This window comes from Delphinapterus leucas, chromosome 9 (assembly GCF_059928025.1).
Source record: "Delphinapterus leucas isolate spDelLeu-1000000601 "Yukka" chromosome 9, BTC_Dleu_Yukka2, whole genome shotgun sequence".
In the NCBI taxonomy this organism is placed as follows: domain Eukaryota; kingdom Metazoa; phylum Chordata; class Mammalia; order Artiodactyla; family Monodontidae; genus Delphinapterus; species Delphinapterus leucas.
This window is the reverse complement of record NC_143137.1, coordinates 84800818-84828601: the sequence shown is the minus strand read 5'-3', so window position 1 is coordinate 84828601 and position 27784 is coordinate 84800818. Positions and strand designations below refer to the sequence as shown.

Genomic DNA, 27784 nt, shown 5'->3' with positions numbered 1-27784 from the left:
GAAAAAAAAAAAAAACTTAAGCAGGCACGTAGAATACTGTAATTAGAAAGAGGACCGTTTCATGTCCATCTTACAACTTGATTAGTGTACTCAAAAGATGTTTATGGAACAGAGGAACAATGAGATAGAAAATAATGATAATTAGTGATTCCTTTATGGGTCTTTAGATATGGTCTCCTATTTACAATACTGGCAGTTGTCTCATATGGCAAGTTAAAAATAATTAGCCAAAGTTCCAATGAAGGCTTTTAATGTAAGATGCAATTCCATTCTGAAATGAAAAATCATTTCGTTTAAAAAATCAGTCAGTTCAAAAATCAGGGAATGAGAACACTGACTATAAGAGATGTTTTGTTACACTGATACCTAAAGAAAATGGAGCTGCATTTAATCAGATACTCAGATTTAAAAATGGTCTTTACAAAAATGTATTCATTTCTTGTCTGTGATTACAGAATGAATAAGACCCAGGCTACTGCTTATTACTGTTTGATATATTTGAATGTTTCTGTAATATTTAATCAATCAGGTTTTAATAAAAGAAAACAAATGGGTGTTTTCATATGTAAGAAATGTACTGAGGTGATAAAAGAGCAAAATGTCAATGTCAAAGCTTTTCCCTCTTTTCCATCAGAATTTCAAACTACCTGTAAAATGAACCCTCTCCACTAGAAAACATCATCCAAAGACAAGCTGTTATTGTCTTGGTGAAGCACATATCCTTTATCAGTCCTTGTATAAGCTGGAAATAAAGTGATTGGAGATAGTCAGGAAGAAGAAAAACAAACAATTATTATGCTGCAACATTAAACTGAAAATCTCCCTGAGTTATTGGACCAAATCAGTAACTAAATGTCATAGGCAGTGACAAGAGAGATCTCATTTTCTGGCTGTCATATTTTAGGGGGTTGAGAGCTGTGGTTGTCAGTAAAGCAGCAACAAAGAAAAATTATCTGTCTTTGCAGAAAGTGGCTCCGAGTGGCTATGCCGCAGGTTCCAAAGGGAGAAAGAAAGAAAATCATTGCCTAAGTCAATGTGAGTGTCCCTGGGTGAGTGCAGGAGTCAAATACATTAACAGGATACTTTCCTATTGCTTCTGCATGTCTCTTTCAACCTCTAGAACAAAGTTCTTTATCTTTAACACCATAAGCACATTTAAAACCAGGGAGTTAAGAAGACTTCCAATGATTGACTTCGAGGGATATAACTGATTCCACCTCATTTTTCTACTTGGCTGGCTCTAGACCCAAATGAGACTGTCTTCTCTCCAACAACACTTCCTGGTATAGGGGATGAAAAATGTTGTTTTAGAATAATATAGTAAAATGTCAGAAAGTGACTAAATACCACGTGCAATTTTTCTTCTTCTTCTTCTCTTTTTTTAAACACACTAAGTCCCAGCATCCCTGACTCATCCCCTGGCTCACATGCAAACGGGTGTACAGAATTCAGTCACTTAATATCTATTCAAGTCCAATAATTAATTTTTAGGTTTTAGCTTCTGTTTTGTCCTCACCAGTCATACTGGAAATCACCACTGTGCTGACTGGGAGGGGGTCTCCCATTGGGAAGGCAGGAGTCATTGATAATGTCCTCCAGGTGAGATGGTTTTGACTAGAACAGTCAACTGCTGGCCAGGAGCTGCTCCTGGTCTGCAGACCCATTTGTTATTCCTGCCCAATGCCGGTCTAGACTTTGTTTAATAACTGTTAAAATTAATTGCCAATGTTTTTAAATAGGGTGATTTTACAGAAAGCTGGATTTCTAGTTTCTCTTGAAATATTTGGTAATAATCAACTAGAGTTGGGCAATTCCTGCTCCCTTGACTGAGTACACAATGTGCAAGTCTCAGCTACTCCCCAGCGTCTCTTGCAAATTCCTGATTTACTCATTTACCCGTGGAGTGAAGAGCACACAGGGCCAAAGGGACTTGTTCAGCTGGAGCCCTTCTTCCCCTTCAAGATCACAGACTGGGTACCAGGGCTCTATGTAACCAAACAGACCTTGCCTGCTTCCAGGTTGTGCCTGGGCCTCTCTTCACAGGACTGTCCCCTGGAAGAACGTGCAAATCTTGTCTTGAAGCACGGCTGAGGCACCAGGGTATGTGTGTGGTAGATCTTGGACACGTGCACTGGAGTGTCCACAGGCACAGTGCACCCCTGTGGTGCCTGGCAGGCTGGGGTCCTGCCCATGTTAGGGGCTGGCCTTCCTGAAGGCATGTGAGTTTCTGCACTCCTGCCTTATGCTCATCAAGGCAGACACATTATTTAAATGGGTGACATGCTCATAGACAAAGAGTAAGGGATTGTATTTAGAATTGACAGAAAGTATAGTAACCAGGAGCAGGGAATTCACTAGCATCCTGAACGCTGGCTAAACTTTTCACCTAGCTGCCAAGAAAACCTTCCCTTTCTCAGTATCAGGCCAAGAATTAGACTTTCCCTTAGGTGTTAGAAAAAAAAGATGCTGACAGCTTTAAGATGGACTCTAACGTGTTTTGATTAAGTCATAAAACTTTCTTTCACATCAATTCTAGATTTACACTTTCGGGAATTCCTCAGAGACACTCTTCTCTCAGACGAATCGTATGTATACAAAATAATGTGTCACTACGTTGAACGTCTCAAAGTTGAATTATTAAACATGTAAATATTTACACTTTCAGTGTAACAATTAAAGCCACTTTGAACAACTAAATATCGGAGCTGGTAGCACAGATAAGGCACCTCTCAAAACTAGTTTAAGGTGCAAGATCTGTGCTGAAATTATCTGGTAAACAAAATTGGATACATTACTGGATGTTTTCATCCTTTATCCTTTACGTTTTTATCCACCATTTCTCACTTTTGAGGATCTAGTTTGCTATTGCCTAATTGAAAATTCTGCCTTTCTATCTTTAGTGCGTACACTTTTTTTGGTATGTTAACATTTGGAGCAGGTTTTTATTTTAATTTTTGCCCAGTGTAACTAACCAGTCTGTATCTCTCATAATTAATGCTTTTTTTCTTCTTCTTCTCTTCAGCATCAACTAGGAAACCAATGCCCAGTGTCTTCTGAGGTGAGGCAGGACATTTGTACGAGCGGAGGCAAGCATAAGGCTGACCTCCCTTCTGCCCACCTCTTTTTCCATTATATTACTCCTTTGTGCAAGAGGGTGGTGACACTGCCGGTCTCCTCGTTCATCTTCTGTCTCTTCACAGTCTGATTACTCATTTCCCCTCAGCTTTGAACCGTCTCATCATAAGCCAGGCTTGGACCTCCCACCGCATTTGCTTCAGAAACCATAATAATGATGATAACAAGAACCCTGAAAATGGCATATCCACTGTCATATTCATTTGTAGCTATCTCTTCTCACTGTTGGAGAAATGGCAGCTATGAAGAAAGGCTGTCTTCCTAGGCCCGTTTAAAAAATCTGCTCCATCCTATTTCTAGGCATTGACTTTACTATCAAAGTATCCTTTGCTGAACTTAATCGTTTTCAATACTCATGAAGCTTTCAAGGAAGAGTGGGCTGAACTAACTTGGAAACTCTCCTGGTGTGAATGAGCAGTCTGCGGCAGAACATTTTCAAAAACTAAATGCACTTGGAAGCCTAAATGAGTAAAGTTGGTAAGAACGGCAGCAAAGAGCATCTTCACAGAAGTTACATGATCCACAAATTGCAAGAATACATTTTTGAGGCATTTGGCCTACACTCCAATAGCCTGGGTTGATTAGAACAAAATTTAATTTATGATAATCAGCTGGTGGCAAGGAGAGCATGAAATTATTTTGGTGCATTAGTTTTTGCACTTTGCAGTGTATTTCCTTGTAAATCAGTATTTTTAAACTTATCTTTGGGTTACAGAACAAATACCACAGCAAACTTTTTATTAAAAATCACTTTAGAGTGTGAGAGACAGTTAAATGTTAACTGAGCAAACGCTGTCTTCCTCGGGGCATCTCGCCCAAGGTTAAGGCATAATTCAAGGTGTTTTACTTCACTGGGTCAAGTGGTCCATGAATTTCTGAAGACGAATGGCACCTCTTAGCAAAACCTCTGTAATACAAGATCTATAGCAGTCTCTACAGGTGAGGGCTGATAATTTTTCTGACTTACCCTTTTAAGTGATAGCTCCTGCTCAAAATCTAGTTTCTACAAGACTTGACTAGAAAAGGATTTTTAGTTCGACTAATAAACCTTATACTCTCGAGTGATTCACAGCTGTGATTAGCTGGTGGCTCTTTTTTAAAAATTCAAATGTGTTACGATAATAGCACATATGGAAGACTCCTTATGTTAGGGAGTGACATTTGCTAAAGGTTGGTCTAATGTCTTTGAATCCACTGGACAGGGGTTTGCTGGTAGAGTAAAGAAAGAAGCACTGGCTGGGGAGATGGGTCTCTGCATGATCACTGACTCACTGCAGACCACCAGGACATCTACTGAACCTCAGGGCCTCAGTTTGTCATCTGTAACACAAGGGAGTTCACGTTGCTCTTTCTAAGGTCCCTCCTAATTCTAGTATTGATCACTGTGTATGACGAGCAGTCCAGGGCTGAGTAGAGAGGCCAGCAGGCCACCGGGGCAGGTGACGACGGAACATCTTTGGCACTGTCGCTCCTGTAATTCACAGGGCAAAGGAAGCACAGGCGGTTTGGGACAATATTCCCAATATTACTGAGTGCTCAGAGGATAAAAAACAGTATAATGCTTGTAATGGACATATTCCTTATAAACAGAAATCTTTTTTGGGGGGGGTTGAGAGATGGTAAAGAGAGCTAAATTGAATCATATGACTAAGAGGGCTGACTTTTAAAAGTATTTCTTTGGTGGATTCTTTTATGAAGCTGTAAAGGTTGTAAAGGGAATAATTACTTCTAATTTCTCTGTTTCATAACTTTGGAGTTATATGAATTGTGCTTTCTCAGAGTGACATATAGCTGTATTTTTCTAAATCAAAGTAATCATTTTATTGTTACCATTTATCAGGCTCTATAAAGGAAGTTAATTTTCCATCCTAGTTGCCTTTTTATGGTATCAAAATGCTGTGTTTCTTGGCTTGTAAACACAATGAGGAACATTTTCAAAAGCTGTATTTTTCACTATTATAATGTTCTTCTTATACCTAGCATCTACCAAAAAGCAAAGAGCATGCATATCTTAAATTAGCCTCAGGCTTTGCTAGGAATTTTTAATGACTCCATGGAAAATGTCAGCCTCAAAGATGGCTTAGAAATGTACTAGCGGGGTGAAAATCTGCACTTTCAACATCATAGTTACATCTGGCATAGCGAGGTTGGTCTTTTCCCTCATATAATATAGAAACTGATTTCAAATGTTGTCTCCAGCGTCCTGACCCTGACTCACAAAAGCATCTCACCACCTAACCCCCAACTCTTGCTGCTGGTTCGAGTTACATACCTCCACATAGCACCTTTCTTCTCACAGTGAGGTTGACCTGCCCGTTCCGGGCTGCATGGTGCATAAGGTCGATGACATAGCGGTGGGTCTTGCCAGCCACTGGAATCCCATCCACATAGACGAGCTCGTCTCCCGGGTGTAGGCGGCCGTCTCTGTCGGCTGATCCCATGGCAATGACAGCTCCAATCAAAATCTAGACAAGCAGTGAGAAGAAAAGGATGTTTATGTTTCAAACCTCCTTCCTTCCTTCCTTTCTTCCATCTATCTACTTACCTACCAAGTAACTCAGTAGAAGATTTTATTCCCTATTCACACCCTCTGCCCCAAATCTGAACAGGTACTTGAAAAATGAAAAATGAGAGGCTGAAAGGATACCCTCCTAACTCTTCCAGGTTGCTAACTCCTCTCAGAGAAATAAATGTTTTGGACTTGCTCCTGATGGCCATGAAGTCTGGGGGACACTTGCTCAGTGGTTCATAAGCTATCACCCTTAACCTGATGTCATTGGCCACCGTACATGGGCTCTGAATTGAAACAAACTGGGGGTGGAATCCTAGCTCCACTTCATTATTTGTGTGCCGTGGGCAAGTCTTTTCAATCTCCGCAAGCCTCGGTTTCTTCACCTGCAAAAATGGGGAAATAAAATAATAGGACCTACTTCATGGAGTTGCTGGGAGAAGCGAAAGAAATAGTGCATGGGAAGCATTTAACTTTGCTCAGGGCACGTAGTGAGTGCTTGAAAAATGTCAGGGGAAACTACCTGCTGTATATTATTAAATTCAGATGAAGGTTCAAAGTGTTTTTTATCTTTTAATTTTTGCTTTGCTTTCAAAAGCTGGAGTTATGGAGAAAACAAAACAAAGCAGAACTCACGGCTGGCCTTCCCTGGACAGGTGACCTACTTTAAGAACAGTCAAATCTCCTCCAGATTTTTGCTCCATTTCTTTGAATACTTAGAGCACTTCCTCTGCACAAAGGATGTCCCCAGTTCTGCCTGTCCCCTGCAATGCTTCTGCTGTCTAGGTGGCCACCATACCAGGAAATTTGGAGGTACACATCTGGGAAATGTGCATTTTGTTATAAAGCTCTGAACCAGGGACTGTGACACAAGGCATAATGATGTAAGGCTTCCTACTTCCCATCAGAAACACTCAAATTAGTGTCCATTAGCAAGGCTTTTTTTCTTTCTCAGAGGAAAGGCAACAGCACGCAATATTTTAGGTTTGCTATTTAATCTACAATTTTTCCAACTCATGGACAACAGATTTCAAAAGAATAGTTTTTCTTTTGCCAAGTGGCTTAGCCTCACAGCATCTGAAGGCAGTGGTTACCATTAGTCTGATAATGTTACAGAGGCTATATTCTAGGTTGTATTTTAAGTCTATAAAATGACCCCTTGCTCACGGATTGATTTCTTTCAAATCTCAGATCTGTGGATTCCAGTTAATTTGCAGAGCTGCTCCATTACGACCTGCAGCCTTGTGTGTCAGCAGACGATTCCTTCTTACTTGGTCACACTGCTCAGTGTGGCCTGTCAACACAGATCTGAGTGCCCAGACCTCCTCAGGTATAAGCAGAATTATGGTCTGGAGGGTTTTCTCTTTTTTCCTGAGGACTTCACAGCCTTGGTCCACTGAATAGCTCTCTTTATCCATAGGAATGAAAATTCCCTACCACACGGCTGTTTTTTCCCTATTCTTGGGGGAGGGTGGGGAGTGGAGAGTGGACAGTAGATTTGCTTCCTTGCTGAATATTGGTGCTCTGATGACTGATTCATTATTGCTGTCACAGGAAACACACTGCCAGCCTTGGACTGCTGGGCCACAGCAAATGGCTGTGCCCATATGCTGTAGTCCAGCAGTCGGGCATGCTTCTGATATTTTCCATTTTCCCTTATTGTCCTGTCAACCTGAATTTATGAGTTTCTTTCTAAAGATATTCCAATCTATTCTTCAAAAGACTCAACCCGCTATGGAGCACTTCAAAGATTTATTAAGTGCTTTGTGCAAAAGCCAGTTAAAATGAATGTTTATGTTCCTCCACTGCCCCATGAAAAGCTGCATTTAGCTGGGTTAGCCCAAAGAAAATGCTTCAACCTTTAGATTTCCTGTATGCCTCAGTGGGAGAGTTTATAGCTAGTAACAGAGAAAAAATGGCTAGAGAAATTCTTAGCTTAATTACCAACATTAAGCTATAGTTCTGACTCTAACTGATGAAAAGGAATTAAAAAAATAGGTTACAACTAAGAGAGCTACCATTGCAATTGGGCACTCTACAAAAACAGTAAAAACAAAATTTCACATAGGAAAATTCTCATTCCTCTCCTGCTGTAGGAAAACAGCAAAGATATATTCTTGAAGTTATCTTCTGTGTTACTAGTTTAATATCATCCATTAAAAGGAGAACCCCAGTAAAACATTTGTTTTTCTGTTTTATTGCTGTGATATGAAGTACTCTCCTTGCTAATTAATTCATTTATCCAGCAAATATTCATGGAGTCCAGGGACACTTCTAGGTGTGAGGAATCCATCAGTGAACAATAAACAAAAATCCCTTGGAGTCTTCCCTGGTGGCGCAGTGGTTGAGAGTCCCGCCTGCCGATGCAGGGGACATGGGTTCGTGACCCGGTCTGGGAAGATCCCACATGCCATGGAGCAGCTGGGCCTGTGAGCCATGGCCGCTGAGCCTGCGCATCCGGAGCCTGTTGCTCCGCAACGAGAGAGGCCACAGCAGGGAGAGGCCCGCGTACCGCAAACAAAACAAAACAAAACAAAACAAGATCCCTGTTCTATAGAGCCATTCTAGTGGTCAGACAGTAATAAATGTAAAAATTTATTGTTGTATTGTTATATGTTGTATGCTAGCAGGCACGTACTATGAAAAAAAAAGAGCAAAGTAGGATGGTGGGCGGGTGTCAGCTATGCGGCTGAGGTGGAGTTAGGGCAGGTTAGATCAGGCCTCAATGAGAAGCTGACATTTGAGCAAAGACTGAAGTTCACTGGATACATTTTTTTTAAACTTGAAGCTTTCATCTTCAAACTTTACTTTGTTCTATCAAATCTTACATATTTATTTGTAAATAGTGTATTCAATATAATACGTCAATATAGCTTATTATACAGTATTGTAAAATTATTAACAATATATATATTATTGTATAATCACATTGTATAATCCACCCTCTACCTTTATCAGAGAAAGGTTGTCATAGTTATGAAAGAAACTTGAACTGAGCTCAGCGTGGGGAACTGGAGCAGGCATGAGAGCGGCTCGTCCATGAGCTACATATATGAGTTACACTTGCTCCTTCCTTCAGGAACTGCCGCTGGGAAGAGGCTGACCACGTGCGCTGTCACTGCTTCTGCCTCTCATGCTGCTGTTGTTCCTTAGCCTTTGGCCAGTTTACACCTTTGTGCCCTGCATTTCACTGCTGACACAGAGCTAGCTCTATGTGCCTCTCTATTCAGGAAAGAAAATAACCCACAACTTTTTTTTTTCCTTTAATTTGAATATGCTTTGTACACTTGACACATCTGAGTAGCTTATTTCCTATCTGGATAGGATGATCTATGATTCCTTCTTGCACTGTTAAGTCACATTGACTTCCATATACACATTCTTAACGTTCACGTAAGCTCTCGAAAACATACTTCAGGATATCTGATCCTTTAAATCAGTAGTTCTCAAACTTTAGGGTGCACATGAATCACACTGTGAGCTTGTTGAAACAGAAATCTGCATCTACGCCGAGAGTCTGATTCTACAGGCCTGGGGTCTAACCTGAGATTCTGCATGTTTAACAAGCTCCCAGGAGGTGTTGGGTGCTTCTGGTCTGTAGATCTAACGCGATTTGAGGAGCAAGTTTCTGAGTATTCTCACTTGGTCCAGTGGACACAGAAACTGTGGTCTCACTGGTCACGTTCCAAGTCCACTGAGGGACTTTCCCTCGGGTGCCTGGCTTGAGCCTCCTGCCCCATCGTACTGGTCACTTTCCAGGTCTGCTGAGTGCATGGCCTGGGCTCCCTGACCCATCAGGCTATACTTTCCTTCTGATCTTGCTGATCCCTGGCTATACTGGCCAGTGAGCCTTCCCAGCCAACACTGGCCTCGCTCTACTCAGCACATCCCTCTGACCTCACTGGATCCTTCAACCTCTGAGGACCCACTCAGCAGCTTTCTCATTGCCCTTGGAGGAGTTCTTTATCCTGCCTCTCTTGCTTTGGCCCTGAAGAAACAGCTTGGTGGCAAAACAGATCAAGAAAGACCCCTCCACACAGACACCCCCCCAAACAAGTGACCTGGCCTTATCTTTCCAACCATCTTTTGTAAAAAAAAAAAAAAAACCAAAAGAACCAAAAACTCCACAACTTCACTTTATCTTAAAGGCTGTGAAGGCACAACAAAGTGATGTATTTGATATGAAATAACAGCAATTCACATTCAAGTGGCTGATATCCCCGTAAGCCAGGGGAAAAAACTAACACAGAACAGAGAACCAAAACTAAGCAACAAACAAAACCAAAACCACCTTTTCAGTCCTTTAATTCTTTCCCACACTACTTAATGGCAGTCTAAACCCAGCAGGTCTGATCTGCAATAATTACAGCCCAGGGCGACTTGACAAGGTGGCAAGCAGATTTCCAGCTCTAGCCTTCTGAAACTCTTCCACAAGTTCGCACCGGACTCGCATGCCAAGGCCCCTGTCTATCATCGCCTCTCTCTTTCCATGAACAGTTTTTCTCCACACAGGCCTTTCTCCACTGCAGTGTTTTCCAAGCCTTTCCATCTTAATGCCTTCCCATGTCTTTGCAGCTCACAGCTGGAAATCCCATTATCATTGCTTTGTAGCAATTTATCATTTCTTTCTATTTCTATTGTTAGTTAACTGTGAAAATTATTTCCTCTTGCAGGAAAAAGTGCCCATATGCTTGTTTGAGCTGGAGTCCTGCTGTTCATTATTAGCCAAAAGCCGTGCTGTCGTGTTTAATGCGCACCCTGAGATGTCAATACCATTTTGTCTATATAAAGGCAGGAACCCATTTGATATAATTTATGAGACCTCCTGCGGGTGGGGACCCAGTCACGTCAGGCGCCTCTCCCTTTGTAGCACATCAGCAATTAACTGAGGCTAGTGCATTTTGTTTGTATATTATCTCTGGACTTACAGTGGAGGAAAGCAGGAAGGAAAGGCATATGGGAGATATTTACAGTAGACTTACCCTTCCTGATATAATCTTTCTGAGGTGCAACATTCTGGTCTTCAAGACACTATATTCTGGCTTTGAATGCTTCAGGGAGATTTAGGCTTCTGCTTTATGGTTTCACTGTCAGAATTGTAACGTGCAGCCTGAGCGTGTCTTAAATCATTCAATTGAAAGAATAAACCAGAGTAAATCTAAACACAATGAGGATAACCAGCAAAACGTAATCTGAAGAGGTTTATCATAAATACTGAATGCCTGCCCACCGGAGGGGAGAAAGGACTCAGGAGTGTAAAGCCAATGTTCAGAAGGGCTGGGAACCCGGGAACCTGTGTACCGACCCGGCAGAAAGCTGTCCTGAGGCTGGCGGTACCCACCGGCTGCACTCAAAACACCTGAGCTTCATTCTCAGCGATGTGTTCCATTTGGGTAACAATTCTATAGTTTCTGTGCCAGGCCAAGATCAGCTAGACCTTTCCCTTCTGGAGTCAGCTGACACTATGCCTTTCCTATAACTCAGTCATGCAATCCCTTCTATCTCTGAAGAGGGGGAGATGCAGTCCCTTCTATCTCTGAAGAGGGGGAGACGGGCGAAGAGAAGACGGTGCTACAAATGTGGTGCTAGTTTATCCACAAAGCAGACAAAGCATGAGCCTATGGAGGTGGCAGGAGTCCAGCAAAGTAAGAACTGTGTATCTCAAAGACTGTATTGAAGTAAGCATTACGGGAAGAACTAGAACTTCATTGTTTCCCCTTACATTTATTTTACAGTTTAATCTTTTACTTGTATTTATGTATGAGAAGGGACCTGACCGTATTTCAGTGCTTAGGGACCATTTATGAACCTTTTATGAACCTGACATAGTCACACTGGGTACCACTTAAGACATGTCTTTTACAATGAGTGTTTTATGGCTGTTATTTTAATACATGCTCACAAGTCTCGCTTTGCTGTGTTTTTTTTGTGTATTAATGAATATTGTTATTTTATGCAGTCACTCTGATGTATCATATATGTAATTTCTCCAGAGCCCTTCGCAAATTCCCAATATTGTGCCAACTGAAGTTGGCTTCCTGAACATCCTCTCATGGTAATCCCCTAATTCAAACCTGGCGAGATTCTGCAGCATTGAACTTGATTTTACTTCTGTTTATCCCCGTGTTTTCTCTCCCCTGTAGTTGTGGTTGAAAACATACACCATTCTGCTGTTGCAAGTCATCTCCTCGCATATATCTTCTGTCACACTGCATGTTTATCTGTGAGCTGCTGCCCAGAGAGACTAGGGGTCCAATACAAGTAAATCATTGAAATATTGAAGAGGAATCCAATCCATTTTAAGAAAGAGCAATGTCCCTCTCTTCATGAAACGTGCATTGATTTATGATGACATGGAAACACTGGCATGTTTTGAAAACTTAAATACCAAGAAAAAAACCAAATAAAGCAAGCCTCAAAAAACTTTTATGTGAGTCCTAAAAGATTTCTTTCTTTATATCACACTGAATGAATTTTCCCTTCACCCATACACACAATATAACCCAAAGTGTGGAAATAAAGAGAATTCAACTCACAGGCTGTCCAGGCTCATCTCCCCCGAGGATTCTGAAGCCAAATCCAGACTGCATCCTGCGAAGGTGAACATCCAGCTCCTTGTAATCCGGACCTGGCATAGAGGAGACCCCACTGAGTGATGAGTCCTGCCTCCCCCCAACCCGCAAGGGACTGAACACGCCGATGATGGATTAATTTTGTGGGTGTGATTAATGAGAGTGCCGTTAGAGTCGGTGAAAAGCACAGAGGATAAGAAAAAAAAATATGGTAACAAAAAAGTCGGTATTCCAAAATTAGGTAGTCTCTGGATTAGCACTGACCAGCCAAGGGCATTACTAGGGTATTGCCATAGGCAGAAAGAGCACACAAATTTTCTGAGTGAAAAGAAAAATCAATGCCTCCGTAATTCTTCATCTTCCTGAAAGGATTGAGATTGCCCTCAAGAAGATTGGCTGTCACTTTGGCGATGTTACCCTGACTAGAACGATTGTTTTAGAAGTAGGAGAGAACAGATGGCAACGCCCTGGAAGTACCTGGTAAAGGACTACTTAGTAATTTACTAGTAGCTGTTTATGACTTGATGTGTCCCATTTAGTGTGTGTAGGGGAGGGGGATATAAACTTACACCTAATAGAAGGTGTCTCTTTTAAAATTGTTAGAGTTAGAAAATAGAAAATCTGAACTTTTCTCTATTGAGGTTTGGGTGAAGTTTTGATTTTCTGACAAACTCCTTTAGGTTTTTCATAACTCAGGGACAGAAATTTGCCTGGATCTAAGTGAACTCTTATCCCCCAAACATTTTAAAATGTGGAAGCCACTAGTAGATTCACTACTGACTCTGTAAACATATTCAAAATAAACTAGACAAGGGATATTTTTCTGTAGTTAGCTGAAAGAACAGAAATGTACTTAAAAATAAGCTGGGAAACTCTTCTATCATTTTTTTTTCAACCCTAGAATAAACTAAAACCATAAGAAATATTTTAACTTTTTAAAGAGAATATGATTTAAATATGATTTAACCTTACCCCCTGCCCCTGGCCCTTTGAACCTTCCCCAGGGGCAAATGTCTCAATCATGACTGGGCTGTGCATACTTTCAAGGCCACTGTTAGGATGTTAATCAATGATTAGCAACTTTGGGGAATGCTTATTAATGCCATCCTCTACTTAAGAAGTATTTAGTGATCTTTGGGCCTTAATGGTTTAAAGGAGGTATTAGAACTGATAGATGCAAGTATTAAGTTAAATTCTCCTTGCTTAAGCAGAATGGTTTTGGAAACTGGGATGGGATTTCAGAGGAGAATCCTCATGAGACAGGAAGCTTATGTCTGAGCCATCTGGGTATATAGTAATAGCCATAGTTGAGAGAGACACTCAATAAGTGATGGCCAGGCAAATCTTTTCCAGACTCTACAGTAAGTGGAGCTGCTGAAGTGATGCAGCAAACAAAGCACAACAGAACAGGGCTTGCCTTTGTGCCCACCAACCTGAGCAAAGCATTTCCAGTGATATGTGAAAGGCAAGTCACTCACTTCTGAAATGTAGGCATAAGCTGATTGTGTGTCTAGTGTTCTCAAGGAAAAAAAAAAGCTGAATCAGCCATATAAGTACGTATGTATATATGTCCACATCGTCCAAGACTCTATGACTTTCGTGCCCTTTTAGGACCAGGTGCATGTATAACCAAAGTCTTTCCCATTCAGTGACGAATATAAAACTCAAAGAAGAATAACCAACTGGATTTCCACATCCATTAGTCATCCTTTATGAATTGTATAATCATTCATATTTTAAAGGTACGACAACTTAGAAAAAGTCAGTTCCTCTTAAACACTTCGTTAGAGTTGAGTGGTAAAAGGAAAATGAAAACTTTGCCCTACACTCTACAAGTCTCAACTGACTTTTGAACTCAGTTTATTCCGAGGTCTACAACATTATATATGAAATCACATACTGGGGTGTGTGCTAAACCTTCAGGACTCTGGAGGCAAGTGGAGCAGCCCTACAGTCATGGCAGGTACCTGTATTTCTCCCAACACAGGCAGAAAGGCGAGGGGAGAGGGGAGGGCGACAGATAATACCCAGTCGCCGTTCAAACCTCTAAAACTTGGTTATATGGCTGCTCCCATCAATCTCTTCTCTAGGTTCCTTTAAGCTTAGAGGACTCGAGACCATATATACATAAAAATCACAAAGAGAGCACGATATACTTTCGACATTCAAAATGATACAGCTAGCGTATGTTTAACCAGAACCTTCCACTTACTTGTAGACAGTCTCATTTTTGCATCGCTGCTGAGTATGGTAAGTGAGAAATTGTTCCTCCAGTGGCTTTAGCACCAATCCATATTGCATGAGCAGCTCTGCAAGGACCTTACTGTGTGATCCATTTGCTAAGGAAAACTTTCCCCCAAGAAAATGCTGAAATCATAACAATCCCAGTAATGGCATTTTTGAGATGTGCCAAGGTACAAGGGAGCTGTCGTGTCAGAGGATGCTGTGATTCCTGGGAGAACTGGAAAGCTTTTCCTTAATGAATGACTCAGGACTCCTTTATATTTAGGAGAAAAATATAGATCTATGTTTGCTAGTTAATTTTATTTAACTCTGAAGAACTCTGAAGATGTAAGCAGGGAATATATCTCCCTCCCCCTATTCTTTGTGTGCATTTTGGTGACATTCCGATCCCCTGACTACTGCTCTGACCACTCTGATTTCAAATATAGGGTGATATATGCCAACCACGTCATCTTCACCCTCCGTTCTTCCAGGCCAAGACGGCCAGCTTCATGGCACATGTGCCCGTAGAGAGGCAAAAAGAGACCGGTTAGAGAAGTGTGCCTGCAGATGTAATTTACTTTTTATTTCTTTGTTAATTCTGAACACAGACTCAGAGGCTGCAGGGCGTGGAAACTTAAGAGAAATAGTCAACTGGAAAAAAAAAGTTTAAATGATGGATTGTGCCTTAAGGCAGTTTATTTTTTTCTTTTTCTTTTTTTTGTTATTGCTTAGGGAAAATAAGAGCTTTCAGAAAGAGAATTTTTCCTGTGTTTCTCCCTCCCTTCGCCCATCCATATGAGTCTGGCTTTAGAAAATAACTAACACTATATGCACATAGCTGGAAACATTACTTTTCTTCCTTCCTGCTTTGTTAGCTCTCTTGAAAGATTAGTGTTTCTGATACTCTCCTTTAGCTGCTCTTCTGGTCTGATGACATACTTAAAATGATTGCTATCATGCTTTATCTCTTCCCCTGTCAATGCAAGGACTTAAAGCAAAGAAATTCAAGGGCAACTCTTCACCCCACTGTTATAGAATTTAACAATCCTCACCCCTCTCTCCAGTTGGTTTGCAAACCATGCACCTGGCAGGCTGTTAGATGAAGGGGTCTGGGGACACCTAGTGGTACCTGAGTCACTCTGGATGTCACTCAATCATGCCCCTACCAACATCCCTTTTTTTTTTTCTTCTGTCTTTGTGTTCAGTCTGTATCTGTGCTCTTTTTTTCTTTTTCTTCTTCTTTTCCTTTTCGCAGAACTGTGAGGGGTGCTCTCAGGCATTTCTTGGTGCAACTCAAGATGAGGCAGTCATTGTGAAGAAATGGACTAAGAGAGTCAGAAAACTCTTTGGTGTTCAATGGTTAGCCATGGCCAGTGTTGCTTGTTCCTTAGAAGTTGGGTCCTAGGATCCTCAGGCATTATGAAATAATGCATCTTAAGATCCTCGTCCCAGGTGGGACTTTGCATGACCACGGTGGCAAGCTACAGAAATGGAATTTACAAGTCCTGATTAATCCTGGGCTCTCAATAATATTGAAAAAGCTACATCCAGGTAGCAGGGTAACCTCCGTCATAATAAAGAAAAGCAGAATTTCAAAAGCTGATTCTTATTTTGTACTAAGACGCCAGGAAGACTTCACATGCTATACGTACCCTTGGTCTAGCTTTTGAAAGACACGGTTCTGTGCACCGCTTCAGGAAAAAGGATGGGTGACTGAACACAACTGATTAATTTTGTGAATGGATTCAAGCTTCAAAAATGCAAAGAATGGCATTTTTATGGATTAATTTGGCACACGGAATGCTGCTGTAAACACGTCAATTAAATTTTGGTACTTGAATTCCCTTTCATGTTTTAATTAAACATAAGCACCACAGGCTTATTATCACATTTTGACACAGATAATGAATTCATTCAATTTTTCCTCTTGAAAAAGTATTAAATTTTTGGCTTTTCCTTGGAAAGAGATCTAGAAAAGACAGTACGAGGAAGGAATCAAGAATCAAAGGTGGTTATTAAATATGCCCCTGCCAAAAAAAAAAAAACACGTCCTTGGCATCTGGATTTCCAATGCACTCTAGATACAAAATGAATTAAACAAGAATTAAATAGTTTTTATTGATCAAATCTAACATTACCAGGTAAATAACTAACACATTTTTGTCTTAAAATAATCCCTTCTCTCTACTTTTTTCTCTTTATACCTTTGGTAATATGAATGTGGCCAGACATGTTTTAGCCATAGTAGAAGCCATCTCCCACTCTCTGTTTGGTTCTCTTCAAATAACCAAAGCTTTCAAATAAACTCAGATTTTCCCATCTGAAATACTCCCTTGCTCTCCCCATCCATTTCTCTCTTGAAAGAGTGGTCTCTACGGAAGCCTTCACTCTCTCTCATGTCTGACTTACTCCTGACGGTCTGGTTTCTGTTCTCTTGGCATTACTGAATTGCTCTCTTTAAGGTCTTTGATGACATCCTAATGACCAAATCCAATGGCCATTTTTTTCTTGTGATTCTCATTGTGATTGATTTCTGTGTCCCATTTGATACTGTCGAGGCACCCTTTATGACCCCTGATTTCTATTGTTTCTAAACAAGAAAAGGTCTCCTTCCAGAAGGGATTTCTACTCTTGGTTTCCGTGATACGCCACACCCTAGTTTTCTTGCCTTTGGGTGGGATTGTTCATTGAAAGGTCCTGACTATGGATTCATTGCTCTTATTAACATTCTCCCTTGGTGATGGCATAATTATCTTTGTCTATCTATAATATTCCATATGCACAGCGTGTAGGAGTTGCTTAAATGTTTCTTGAATTTGTTTTAACATACTCGCCAATCTAGTGTACCTAATAAACCACAGTGTTCTTCTTCTACTGAGTTTTCACTTAGCTTCATAATTACATTAGGACTTCCTACCGTCAATTTTACCTCTGTACCTAAGCATCTTTTGCAGCTAAAGTTGGTAAAATACCTTATAATTATGATAAATTTATCCGATTAAAAATCATGACACACAATTTGATAAGGAACATTTTATAAATATGAGAAATAGTATAGGAGTTCTACTTATTTTGGATGGAGTCATAGTTTTCCAAAATAGTTTCCTAACTTGTATAGACACTGAACAAAATATTTGGATTGTTCTTTTCCTGAAAATCTGGATTGCATAGTAGTATAATACACTCAAACTACACTATAATTTTTCTCTTTCAAGTAATGTATATTTCTTGAAATGTAAAAATATCATTTTGTGCATATATCAAGGTAATGTAAGCTCTTGAGGAGTTCTTCTCTTTCTTCTTTTGTTTTTTAATAAAGTACCCTCAGAAGCTGAAATTTTCAAGAAATGTGCTTGCTGTGGCCAGGAAGCTGAGGTTTAGAATCTCAAATTAAATCCTGCTTTCGTTTTGCAGCTGTAATCACTAGGCCTCAGTTTTCCTCTGGTTATAGGATATTCTTCAAAATTACAAGGAGTTTACAGTCATATATTCTTATATACTAAGAATAATTATGCTTTAAACATTTTCAGACCAAGCTAAACAAATACTTTAGACATTATTCGGGGACACAATGCTAAGCAACATCTCCCAAATTTTCTACATATCCAAAAAAAATGACATGGAAACTTACAGAATGAAATGATCTCAAGCACATATATTCTCCAAGGGGTGTTAGAACATGCTGAGATGGATAATGAGCTGTCGTCATGGAAACACTCTAGAGATGTGTGCTGTAAGCCCACAGGCCTGAAACAGTACTATTGTTATGAAACGTTCTTTTCTACAATCGTTTCAGTGTTCTCACTTTCCATCCACTCTAACCTGCTGTTCAAAGCACTTCCTAAGAGTAAGAAAATATGAATATTCCTTTACCTCCTTCATTTCCATAACATTAAATATTTCAGTCCAAACCAAATTAATAACTATTTTCAGATTAGGTCAAAAATTTTCTTTTAAGTAAATTAATTTATTATAACTAAAAGCTCTTAAACTTGAAACTATGCTATTCTATTCTAACTTAAAATACTATTGAAATGTAGCACTTTTATAATTGGCATGGTTTAAACAAATTAAATTGATACAGGTATTTACTTGATGTGAAAAGAATTTCATTCTACATTAGGAATATTTTTAATGAGTCCTCGGAAATGTCTAAATTGCAAATCTCTTGAGATACTCTAGCTTCTTATTTCTATTTATCTAGTCCAGTGCTGTCCAAAATAAACAAAATGTAAGTTACACTGGTAATTTAAACATTTCTATTGACCACATTTTAAAAAGAAATAGGTACAATCAACTTTAATAATATACATTTAACCTAATATATCCAAAATATTTAAGCATTAATCAATATTAAAAAATAATTAATGAGATATTATACATTTCTTTTTTTTTAGTACTAAGTTTTTGAAATCTGGTGTGGATTTACGCACGTCTTACAGCACATCCAAATTCAGAGTGGCCACATTTCAAGCGCCTAATAGCCACATGGGTCTAGAAACTTCTGTATTGGCTATTGTGGATTTAGTCAATCTGGTGGCTTTCTTTGGTACCTGGCTTTTAATCTAATCTTTTACTAAAGCATTTTATGAAAGAATTTAATGAATATGACTATTTTCCTTTGTCTTTTGTTTGTTTGTTTCCTTGGCAGCCATCAGGCCAAACGTGGTGAGACTTGCCCTCTACCTTAAATATGTGCTTATGCGGGTGAGTGAAATTAACATGGTGATTATATACTAATAAACTGATGCTACTCGGAAGAATGATTTGTTACACAGAATGCAAGACGTTTCATTCACAGGACTGTGAGTACTGAAGAATACTTGCCAGAGGAATCCATTCGAAAACTGGTCCTTGGTGGCACTTGTTCTGTATGGGAAAATGGGTAATTAAAATTGAAATTCATTTACGGCATTTTAAAATTCATCTTTACTTTTTTTTGGTTTCAATTAGAACTCACTCCCATTCTTGTTCTCGTGTTTAATGATTTTTTTCTCTCTAAAATCTATGGAAGTTAGTGGACAGATTTACCTGGTTTTATGTACATGAATATGTCTGTAAATGTATTTCTTTCACATGCAGGCAAAAATCTGAATTCTTGTAGATCAGAATGGAAAAAGAGATCATTATTTCCAAACATTAAGCTCTGATTCTCATTATAAGAATGCTTATTTGAAAGTAAAGTCAATTCAGAACCCCAAATAGACACACAATAAACAAAGGTCTTTGAAATCATGTTATGATATTGTGCCATCAAACACTGAAAAGTGAAAAATTCAATCAATGATTATGTTGATTTATGTACACCAGTCCAAATATTTTGACACTTACAATTATTTGGATAGTTGAAGTTATGTATAAGTAGTTGAGTAAAATTCGTTTATATTAGCAATAGGGATCCTTCATGAGAACTATGATGTCATCTATGCTACAAATAACATAAAAGTTTATGGACATGAGTGTAAAATACTATATATATTCCATAATATATGTAAGAAAATATATGTACTAAGAAAAAAATGGGTATTTTATCACTAAACTTAAAAACTTAAAAGAAGACCAAATTCTGATTGCTTTCTTACTGAGCTTTGTTTGCTTTGAATAAAGAGTTCTATACTATTCAACACAAAAAATAAAACAGAAGCCTCTTGAGGGCGATAATGAGGCTGTTCCCCAGGGTACCCTGCACAGTTAGCCTCACTCATGAGGAGAATCAGACTCCCTTCCAGGCGATCTGTCTTTTCACAGTAAATTAGTTTTCCAGCAGAACTGTTACTTTTTTTAAAAACCTCCATGTTTACTGTGACTGCTTAGGATTATGAATTGAGAAATATCGTTTCATCATAAAGATGGAGCTGTAACAGGGATGGAAGATTGCTCCCTTCTAAACATTTCCATTAGTTGTAAAGGTGACACTTTACATTATCATAATCTCACTAGGACCTACTTGCCATCAGCAATTAGACTCAGTTTACTGCAGCCCCGATGGCCTCATTTTTATTCACGGAAGTACTCTGGGTTACACTGTCAACTTGTGCTACCACCAAAATGCTTTGACAAACTAAATAACTTTCAATCAAGGACTGATTTTAGAGTTTACTTCTTACATTTCCACCCCGTTTTATCCCCCGTCTGATTCCCGGAGCATTAAGTTTTAAACTACTGAATGAAATAAATTTATAAGCTATCGGATTGAATCTAATTTCTAAAATACATGGGAAAAACGTGTCTCCAGCCTAACTTTTATTTCACTATCTTTATTACTTAGCGATTTCTTTCTCTACTAAAATGAACTGCTAGAAATATAATACCCTAGTTATTTACAAAGCTACTCAAAAATACTTTTTTTTTTTTCTTTTTGTAGTATGCGGGCCTCTCACTGTTGTGGCCTCTCCCGTTGCGGAGCACAGGCTCCGGACGCGCAGGCTCAGCGGCCGTGGCTCACGGGCCCAGCCGCTCCGCGGCATGTGGGATCTTCCCGGACCGGGGCACGAACCCGTGTCCCCTGCATCGGCAGGCGGACTCTCAACCACTGCACCACCAGGGAAGCCCTCAAAAATACTAATTTTGAAATTAGATTTCCAAATTAAAATTTACATATGAAAAATGGCAAACAAACTTAACTGGACTTACTGATCTCTTTTTCAACATACTATAACTGCAAAGTGACACATAATGTGATGTATCAGAAACTCTGACTGAAAGGCAATTTTTTTTCCACAGATCAAACCATAACATAAATTATACTCAAGACAGCAATAACGGTTTTCCTGAACAAGGTACAGGAAATTAACCTTCATAGTACAGTTGAGGACATTTTAAATGATAATGTTATTAAATTTTTCTGGTCTTTTTATGATTCTGATATTAAAGTCACTGATAAAAATGTCTTAACATTTACATATCATCTTATTTTCATTTTTCACTAAAATAAAATAGTGCTCCAGAGAACATCTGCGGGTAGTACTGGGCCACCCACCGGCCACTGGACACCAACAGTGTCCAAGCACATTTGGCCAGGGCTTGATCTAGCAGCGTTCAGATGTGTAGATGTTCTCCTAGAAGCCAAGGCAGCCTTTCAAGGCAGCCTTTCATGATCACTGAATAGCTGCGCAGCCATGAATTGATCAAAACCTTCCCTAAACCTATTGATGTTTCCAGCTTGACTGTATTGAGTATTCAACCACAAGGGCAAAGGAGAATGGAGAAAAGAAGGCTCGAGCAGAAGCTTCACAGCTCTGGTTCTGAGCCCAGTGCATCTACCATATGTGTTATGGTTCCCACCATCAGTTTCCATTTAGAGCCTCGAGCGCTGTGCTGCAGTGTACGGTATTTTTACACCACCCCAGCTTCCCAAATAGCTCTGCCGTTAGGATGGGAGACAGTGCAAACTACAACTCTTGCTCACTAATAACAAGGAAAGAGCAGCAGAAAAAACAGATGGTTTAGAAATACCACCACCCATTTGGGATAAGTTATGAATTATATGCACATTACAATACTGAACAATGAAAGAATTCCACAATGAACAACAAAAGTGCAGGATAAAGGCCACAGATGTGACAAACACAATGGTCCATTTCTGATCAGCTATCAATTATAATTTCATTTCAAATATAGTATTAAAAAGTCTCGTTCCTCCATTATGCTCTTTAACTGGCCTGTGGTTACTCTTGATTACCACCTTTGGTACAATACTCATTGCTTATTATGGGTTAATGCTTCCTAATTTCTCAAAAGAAAGACTGATTGTGTGAGCTCATTTTGAAGAAATTCCAGAGGAATTTCTGTTCTAAAGAGGTCCTACCAGAAGGCACATTATACCATATGGATCCCTGACACTTTTATGATCTACATTTGAGTGATGTCTTACTGCAAAGGAGTTTGGACATGTTGTACCTCATAAATTGTTTATTCATAATAACCAAGGTTCAATGTGAAGAAAAAAAAGTTTGGACAACCTCAGTCATAATTCAACTTGGGTTCATACCAAGGGACAGAATCATTAGGGAAGAGTTTCAGGGAATAAGGATTTTTCTTCTCCGCCTCTTTTGGTTTTCCTCAGCTTGTCTGCTCCAGCTTCTGAGGCTGCAGTGGGGAGTATGCCCAAGAAATGGTCCCATGAGCTGAGGTGACAAGATAAAACTTTAGAATAAGTGTGACTTAAAGAAAAGTGAAGCAGCAGGACAGGGCCCTCATTCCTAAATGATCAAGTTCCTTAGCATGATCAAAACTTTATTTTGTAAGATTCCAAAGTAAGCCATACTCATTTTCTTTGGGAAACACTTTGTATTGCCTTGTTTGGCATTAGAAAGAGGAGCCAGGATAGCCATTTTTCCGCAGTTATGTGCGTACAGTCTTCCTGAGGAGCAGAAAGACAAACAAAATTAACTCCTTTTTGGTCCTGTGATTGTGATGATGAACCTGATCTATTCTCTGTGATAAGAATGAGAATTCTTCTCCACTTAAATGAGTAAGGCCTCACTGCCATACATTTTCTACTTACTTTGCTGTGCTCTAGACTTGCACATCTGTATGGTTTTCTGGGTATGGAAGGAGTTCACCGGGTGTTTGGCTACCAAAACAAGTTACCACATACATCTTTACCTGAAATTAGGGATAAAACATGTACGGACAAAAACTCAGGGAGCCAAACCAATTAGCTTGAAAGAAATTATTTATCTGAGTAGGCTTTAAAATTTGTATTCAAATTTAGATGTATGCTTTTCTTGGACAGTAATGATGTCTATCTCTTTAACAGACTATGTAGTAAACGGAAGTCATATCAAATGAGGACAGTCTGGAGCGTGAAAGGGGAGCTATTAATTATGCCAGGACAATGCAGAGCAGGACTGTCTCAGGCAAACTGGCAATAAGCAGTCTTACGGGTAAGCAGGCCACTATAAAATGTTTCCTATCATATCAGACAGATGTGGATGAAGCAATGATGCAATCACACATAGAGAAAGAATGGCAGGAGGAGATGGGAGGACGGAAAGCAGTGAGGGCCTTTAGAAATAGTCTTTTCCCGCCAATGTTAGAAATGGTGTACGGAGCCCAACAGTTAAAATGTTAGCATACAAACCCAGACAATTCAAGCCTTTCCTCTTGTAACTGCAAAGAAAATTAGTCTTTCTTGCATGAGATTTATGGGAAAAGGAGGAATAAAAAATACCATAGCTTGGGCTTCCCTGGTGGCGCAGTGGTTGAGAGCCTGCCTGCCGATGCAGGGGACACGGGTTTGTGCCCTGGGCCGGGAAGATCCCACATGCTGCGGAGCGGCTGGGCCCGTGAGCCATGGCCGCTGAGCCTGCGCGTCCGGAGCCTGTGCTCCGCAACGGGAGAGGCCACAGCAGTGAGAGGCCCGCATACCGCAAAAAATAAATAAATAAATAAATACCATGGCTTATCTCATTACACAAAGGTGGGTATTTTTCTTTGCTTTCAATTTTTAAAAATCCATGTAACGGAAACAGCAAGAAGTCAATTATCAACAGAGGCTATTACACAAAGGAAAGTGAGATTTATCTAAAAGTACTAGATAGAGATGAGGGTGGGTAGATTTTTGCTACTTTCTGGAAATTGCTGGTAATGATAATAGGGTCATGTTAGTTGAATAACTAACATGGAAACCCAGAAACGCCACTGGTCAAAATTTCTCTGCAGACTATTTAGGCATGGTTCTTCTATTATGTATACAAGCTTTAAGCTTAGGTGGAATGAAGTCAATCGGGAAAAACTTTCTTTTTGCGGGGAGCTCTCCAATAAGAACCAATGACATTTTTGATAATTAAAAGATATTTAACACAAGACATTCTCCTGATTAAATATCAATTTTGCACATGGAACGGGAAACTATGGGTCTAACTGTCTAATTATATTTAAACTATTGTCTATATTTACTGCACATTTTGCTTGTTAAAATACTGATACTTATTTGCTCTGTTATATAATACAATGTCATTCAGGAATTGCTTTCCTATGTTTTTGTCCCCAGTTTCACTGTAAGCTTCATGTGAGCAGAGATGATGTCTCATGATTTTTCTCTTGTGGAGCACGCAGCAGAGTCTAGACACATACTGTTTCACACATTCTTGTTAATTGATGTGGAGCCTGAAGACGCCACTTCTGGGCACTCTGCCTGATGCTCTGAAGTCAGAGGCATTGCCTTGCCTGCTGGGTGGAAGAATCTTCTTCCTCTCAAGTCCCATGTCATCATAAGAAGATCTTATGAAGACAGGAGGTGTTTCTAGCCTTCCCCTCATAAGCTTGTACTTGCCATGTTCCGTTTCCTGTGGCTCTAGTATCCTACGGTTGTCTTTGTTTAAAATCACAGCATTTTTTTTTTCAGGAATACATCTTTATTAAGATGTCTTGTACATGCCTATTAAAGTGTCAGCATAATCTAATTACGAGCCAAATGAGGCACAGCATCATTTACACCATTTGATAAATTTCCATCATTTGCAGGGGACTAGTGATTTGAATCCAAATACTTCTTGACAGCCTGGATATAACAAACATTCTGTAGCTCTGTATAGCAGAAGCTTGTGGGTGGAGGTACATTCTTTTATTTGGTTACTGCAACCCAGTTTTGAACGTAATGCAAAAATTCTGTTCAGCATTAGACCTAGCTGTAAAGGAGGATACCATGAGATCACTACAGGTCAGGGAAAATGTCAAAGGACTTGGTTTAGACAGCTTTGGTTAGGATTCCCTTCCGTACTTTCTGTGGTCCCACTATATTTTCTCCAAGGAAAAAGTTTGGGGACACAGAATAAATAGAGCCAAAGCTAAATGTTATGCAGGTAATTCAAAAGAATAAGAATAGAGTGGTTCACAAAATTTCAAATATGGGTCTTTTGTTTAGATGCATGCATTTCATGGTCATTAAAAGAAAACCCTATCTGAAGATGATGAGAAATAGATTGAGCTTTCCCTCCATTCATTACAAAACATTTTTTTTTTGAGCATTGCTCTGAAACTTTAAATGAGAGAATTGTTGTATATAGAGGGTTGTATACAACAGGTTGTATATAGAGGGCAAAGGTCTGTTCTGTTCTATCAAGACCCTGGCATGTGAAACTGAGAAAAACAGACTGAACCGATTAGCTATCCAGAGATTAGAGAAAGTGGTGTCGTGTTTTTTTGGTTTCCTTCATCTTCAGGGCAGAGTTTTTCTTACCTTGACATGATTTCTGTGTTTCATTCACACTCCATTTAGTGTCATGAAATAACAGGATAGAAAGAGAAGGATGGGAAAGGAAATGAGCTTGCCCTCTTTTGGCTCCTAAGAGTTGTGACCCTGAAAACATTTTCGTGACCTTAGAAACATTAGAGAGAGCTGAGAAAGCAAGAAGTGAGGCGGGGGGGTTGTGAGATGAGAGAGGCAGCTGCAGAGCACATGCAGGGCTCCGCGGGCAGTCAGGATTTTGTTGTTCAAGTGGCTTAGGACGCAAAGCAAAGGGGGTACAAAGCTCCCAGAGGAGGACTGATAAAGTCGTGGGAGGTTAAGGCAGATTGGTTTGCTAGGTTTGTTACAGGTGAGGAGCGGAAAGGCAATGAAGAGAAGGAGCATTGCAGGGGCTGGCTAAAGAAATCGGAATTCGTTTAGGGTTGAAAAGAAGGTCATGCACAATTCCTGCTCACAAACTGAGGACACAACAGCATCAGACACCATAGAGAAAAGACGGAATAAATACCAACATTGCCTTTGTCCTGAATAATAAAGCCTTGCATTGGTCAGGAAACAGCAAAAGGATGGGAACAAATGACTAATGAAGGGACAAAAACAGGAGGAAGCATCTCTTGCCGCTCCCTACAGGTAACCACAGAATTCAACAAGCCAAGGACAGGAGGATGATATATTCCACCTTCTGAGTTAGAACTTCACCTGTATCCTGATCTCTACTTGTTTATACTTATTCTTCTTGTCTCCCAGTTAAATTCGTGAGAGCAGGACATTTTACTCAACTTTGGAATCTCCTCATGGTACTAAGGGCCAAGTGGGTATTCAATAAATACTTGGTTATCGAAGCAGAAAAAGTATTAAGAACTGTGCTGAAATCTTGTCAAGTTTTTTCAGTATAGTGACCATTAATACCCTGAATTCATACCCTGTATTATACAGTGAAAAATGCCTACTTCGTTCTAATTCTATCACAGCAAAAACATTCTAACTCTACAGCCCTTTAAAGACATTTCAGTCGTTCTGCCAGAAGGAGAAGAATCAAATACAGCAGGCCTGACATAGCCAATTATTTTTATAAAGTGGCAGAGGGGCGGGGTGGTGGAGGTTCATTTTGATGAAGATGATTTCTCAATGGCCTGCTGTCCTAACTAGTTTATCAACCAAAATTACTTTTACAGAGTTGTAGAGGATGGGCAAAGGGATATGTCTACTTTTCCCCTTACCAGCTGGGGGTATAATTCTCAGCCCCTGGGCTCATCAAAGAGTAAGCAGATTTGAGATCCTCTGAGATAACACACAACTTAAAACTTGCTATTCACGCTTCAGATGATAAAGTTGGAAAGAAGACACTGGCGGAACACCAAAACAAAGGAAATCAGCAGACCGTAAATGGGAGCGCCCGGAACCAAACCCTTCTCACTAGGCTAGTTTTTTCAATCCATTACTCAAGTTCATATTGTACTGTGTATTCTCCTCATATATTATACATTCATGCCGTTTGGATTCCTGTCCTCTAACATTCAAAAGAGATGACCTGTGAGATGGTGGAAAGAGGCACAATGAACGTATATGCAATATTAAAAAGCTCTGTTTTCTAATATTTATAAAGCACAATGAAATAATTTTAGAAGACCTTCAAATAGGATGACAAGTGCTTACACGATATTTTACGAGCTAACTTTCAAATGGGCCCCAGTGCATTAAACAAGAAGTGGAATTTCAGGTAGAAGTGATTGGTACCTGCTCTGTGCTGCTTTCGGAACCATTACTTTCACCATTATGAGTTGGAAGGACTTGGCTAACATTTTACTCACATTCCTAAAATCTTCAATGACTACATTCATGGCTCTAAGGAAATCTAGGCTTCAGATTCAAGATCAGATTAAACATAAAAATCCCAACCATTTCTTCTCATTATCTGGTGGCTTAAATAAAACTAGCAACCTCTTCCCCTATTACCCACCCCTGGCCCCCCAAATACATTCCTGATTTTTCTCAGGGGCTTAGGGGGAAAAAAGTAGGAAACAGAATTTAAAACCAAAAGATATAAGCTTTTTTTGAGTTGACAGGCTTTCTTCTTTCTTTTTTAAAGAAAAGTTTCGATCAGCTGGCTTTACTTTTGAGATACATTTTGAACCTCAGAATATAAAA

General features: G+C 39.7%; 1 protein-coding gene across 1 annotated transcript; it reads right to left on the bottom strand.

Moving 5' to 3' along the window:
• Window positions 1–4932: 4932 nt before the first annotated feature.
• On the bottom strand, window positions 4933–12444 carry LOC111164648 (membrane-associated guanylate kinase, WW and PDZ domain-containing protein 2). Its single transcript, XM_022554432.3, has 2 exons — window positions 12181–12444; window positions 4933–5600 (listed from the first exon to the last, which is right to left on the bottom strand). Exons 1-2 carry the CDS (start codon window positions 12277–12279, stop codon window positions 5400–5402), a joined length of 300 nt encoding a protein of 99 aa, XP_022410140.2. The 5' UTR covers window positions 12280–12444; the 3' UTR covers window positions 4933–5399.
• Between the last annotated feature and the right edge of the window lie 15340 nt (window positions 12445–27784).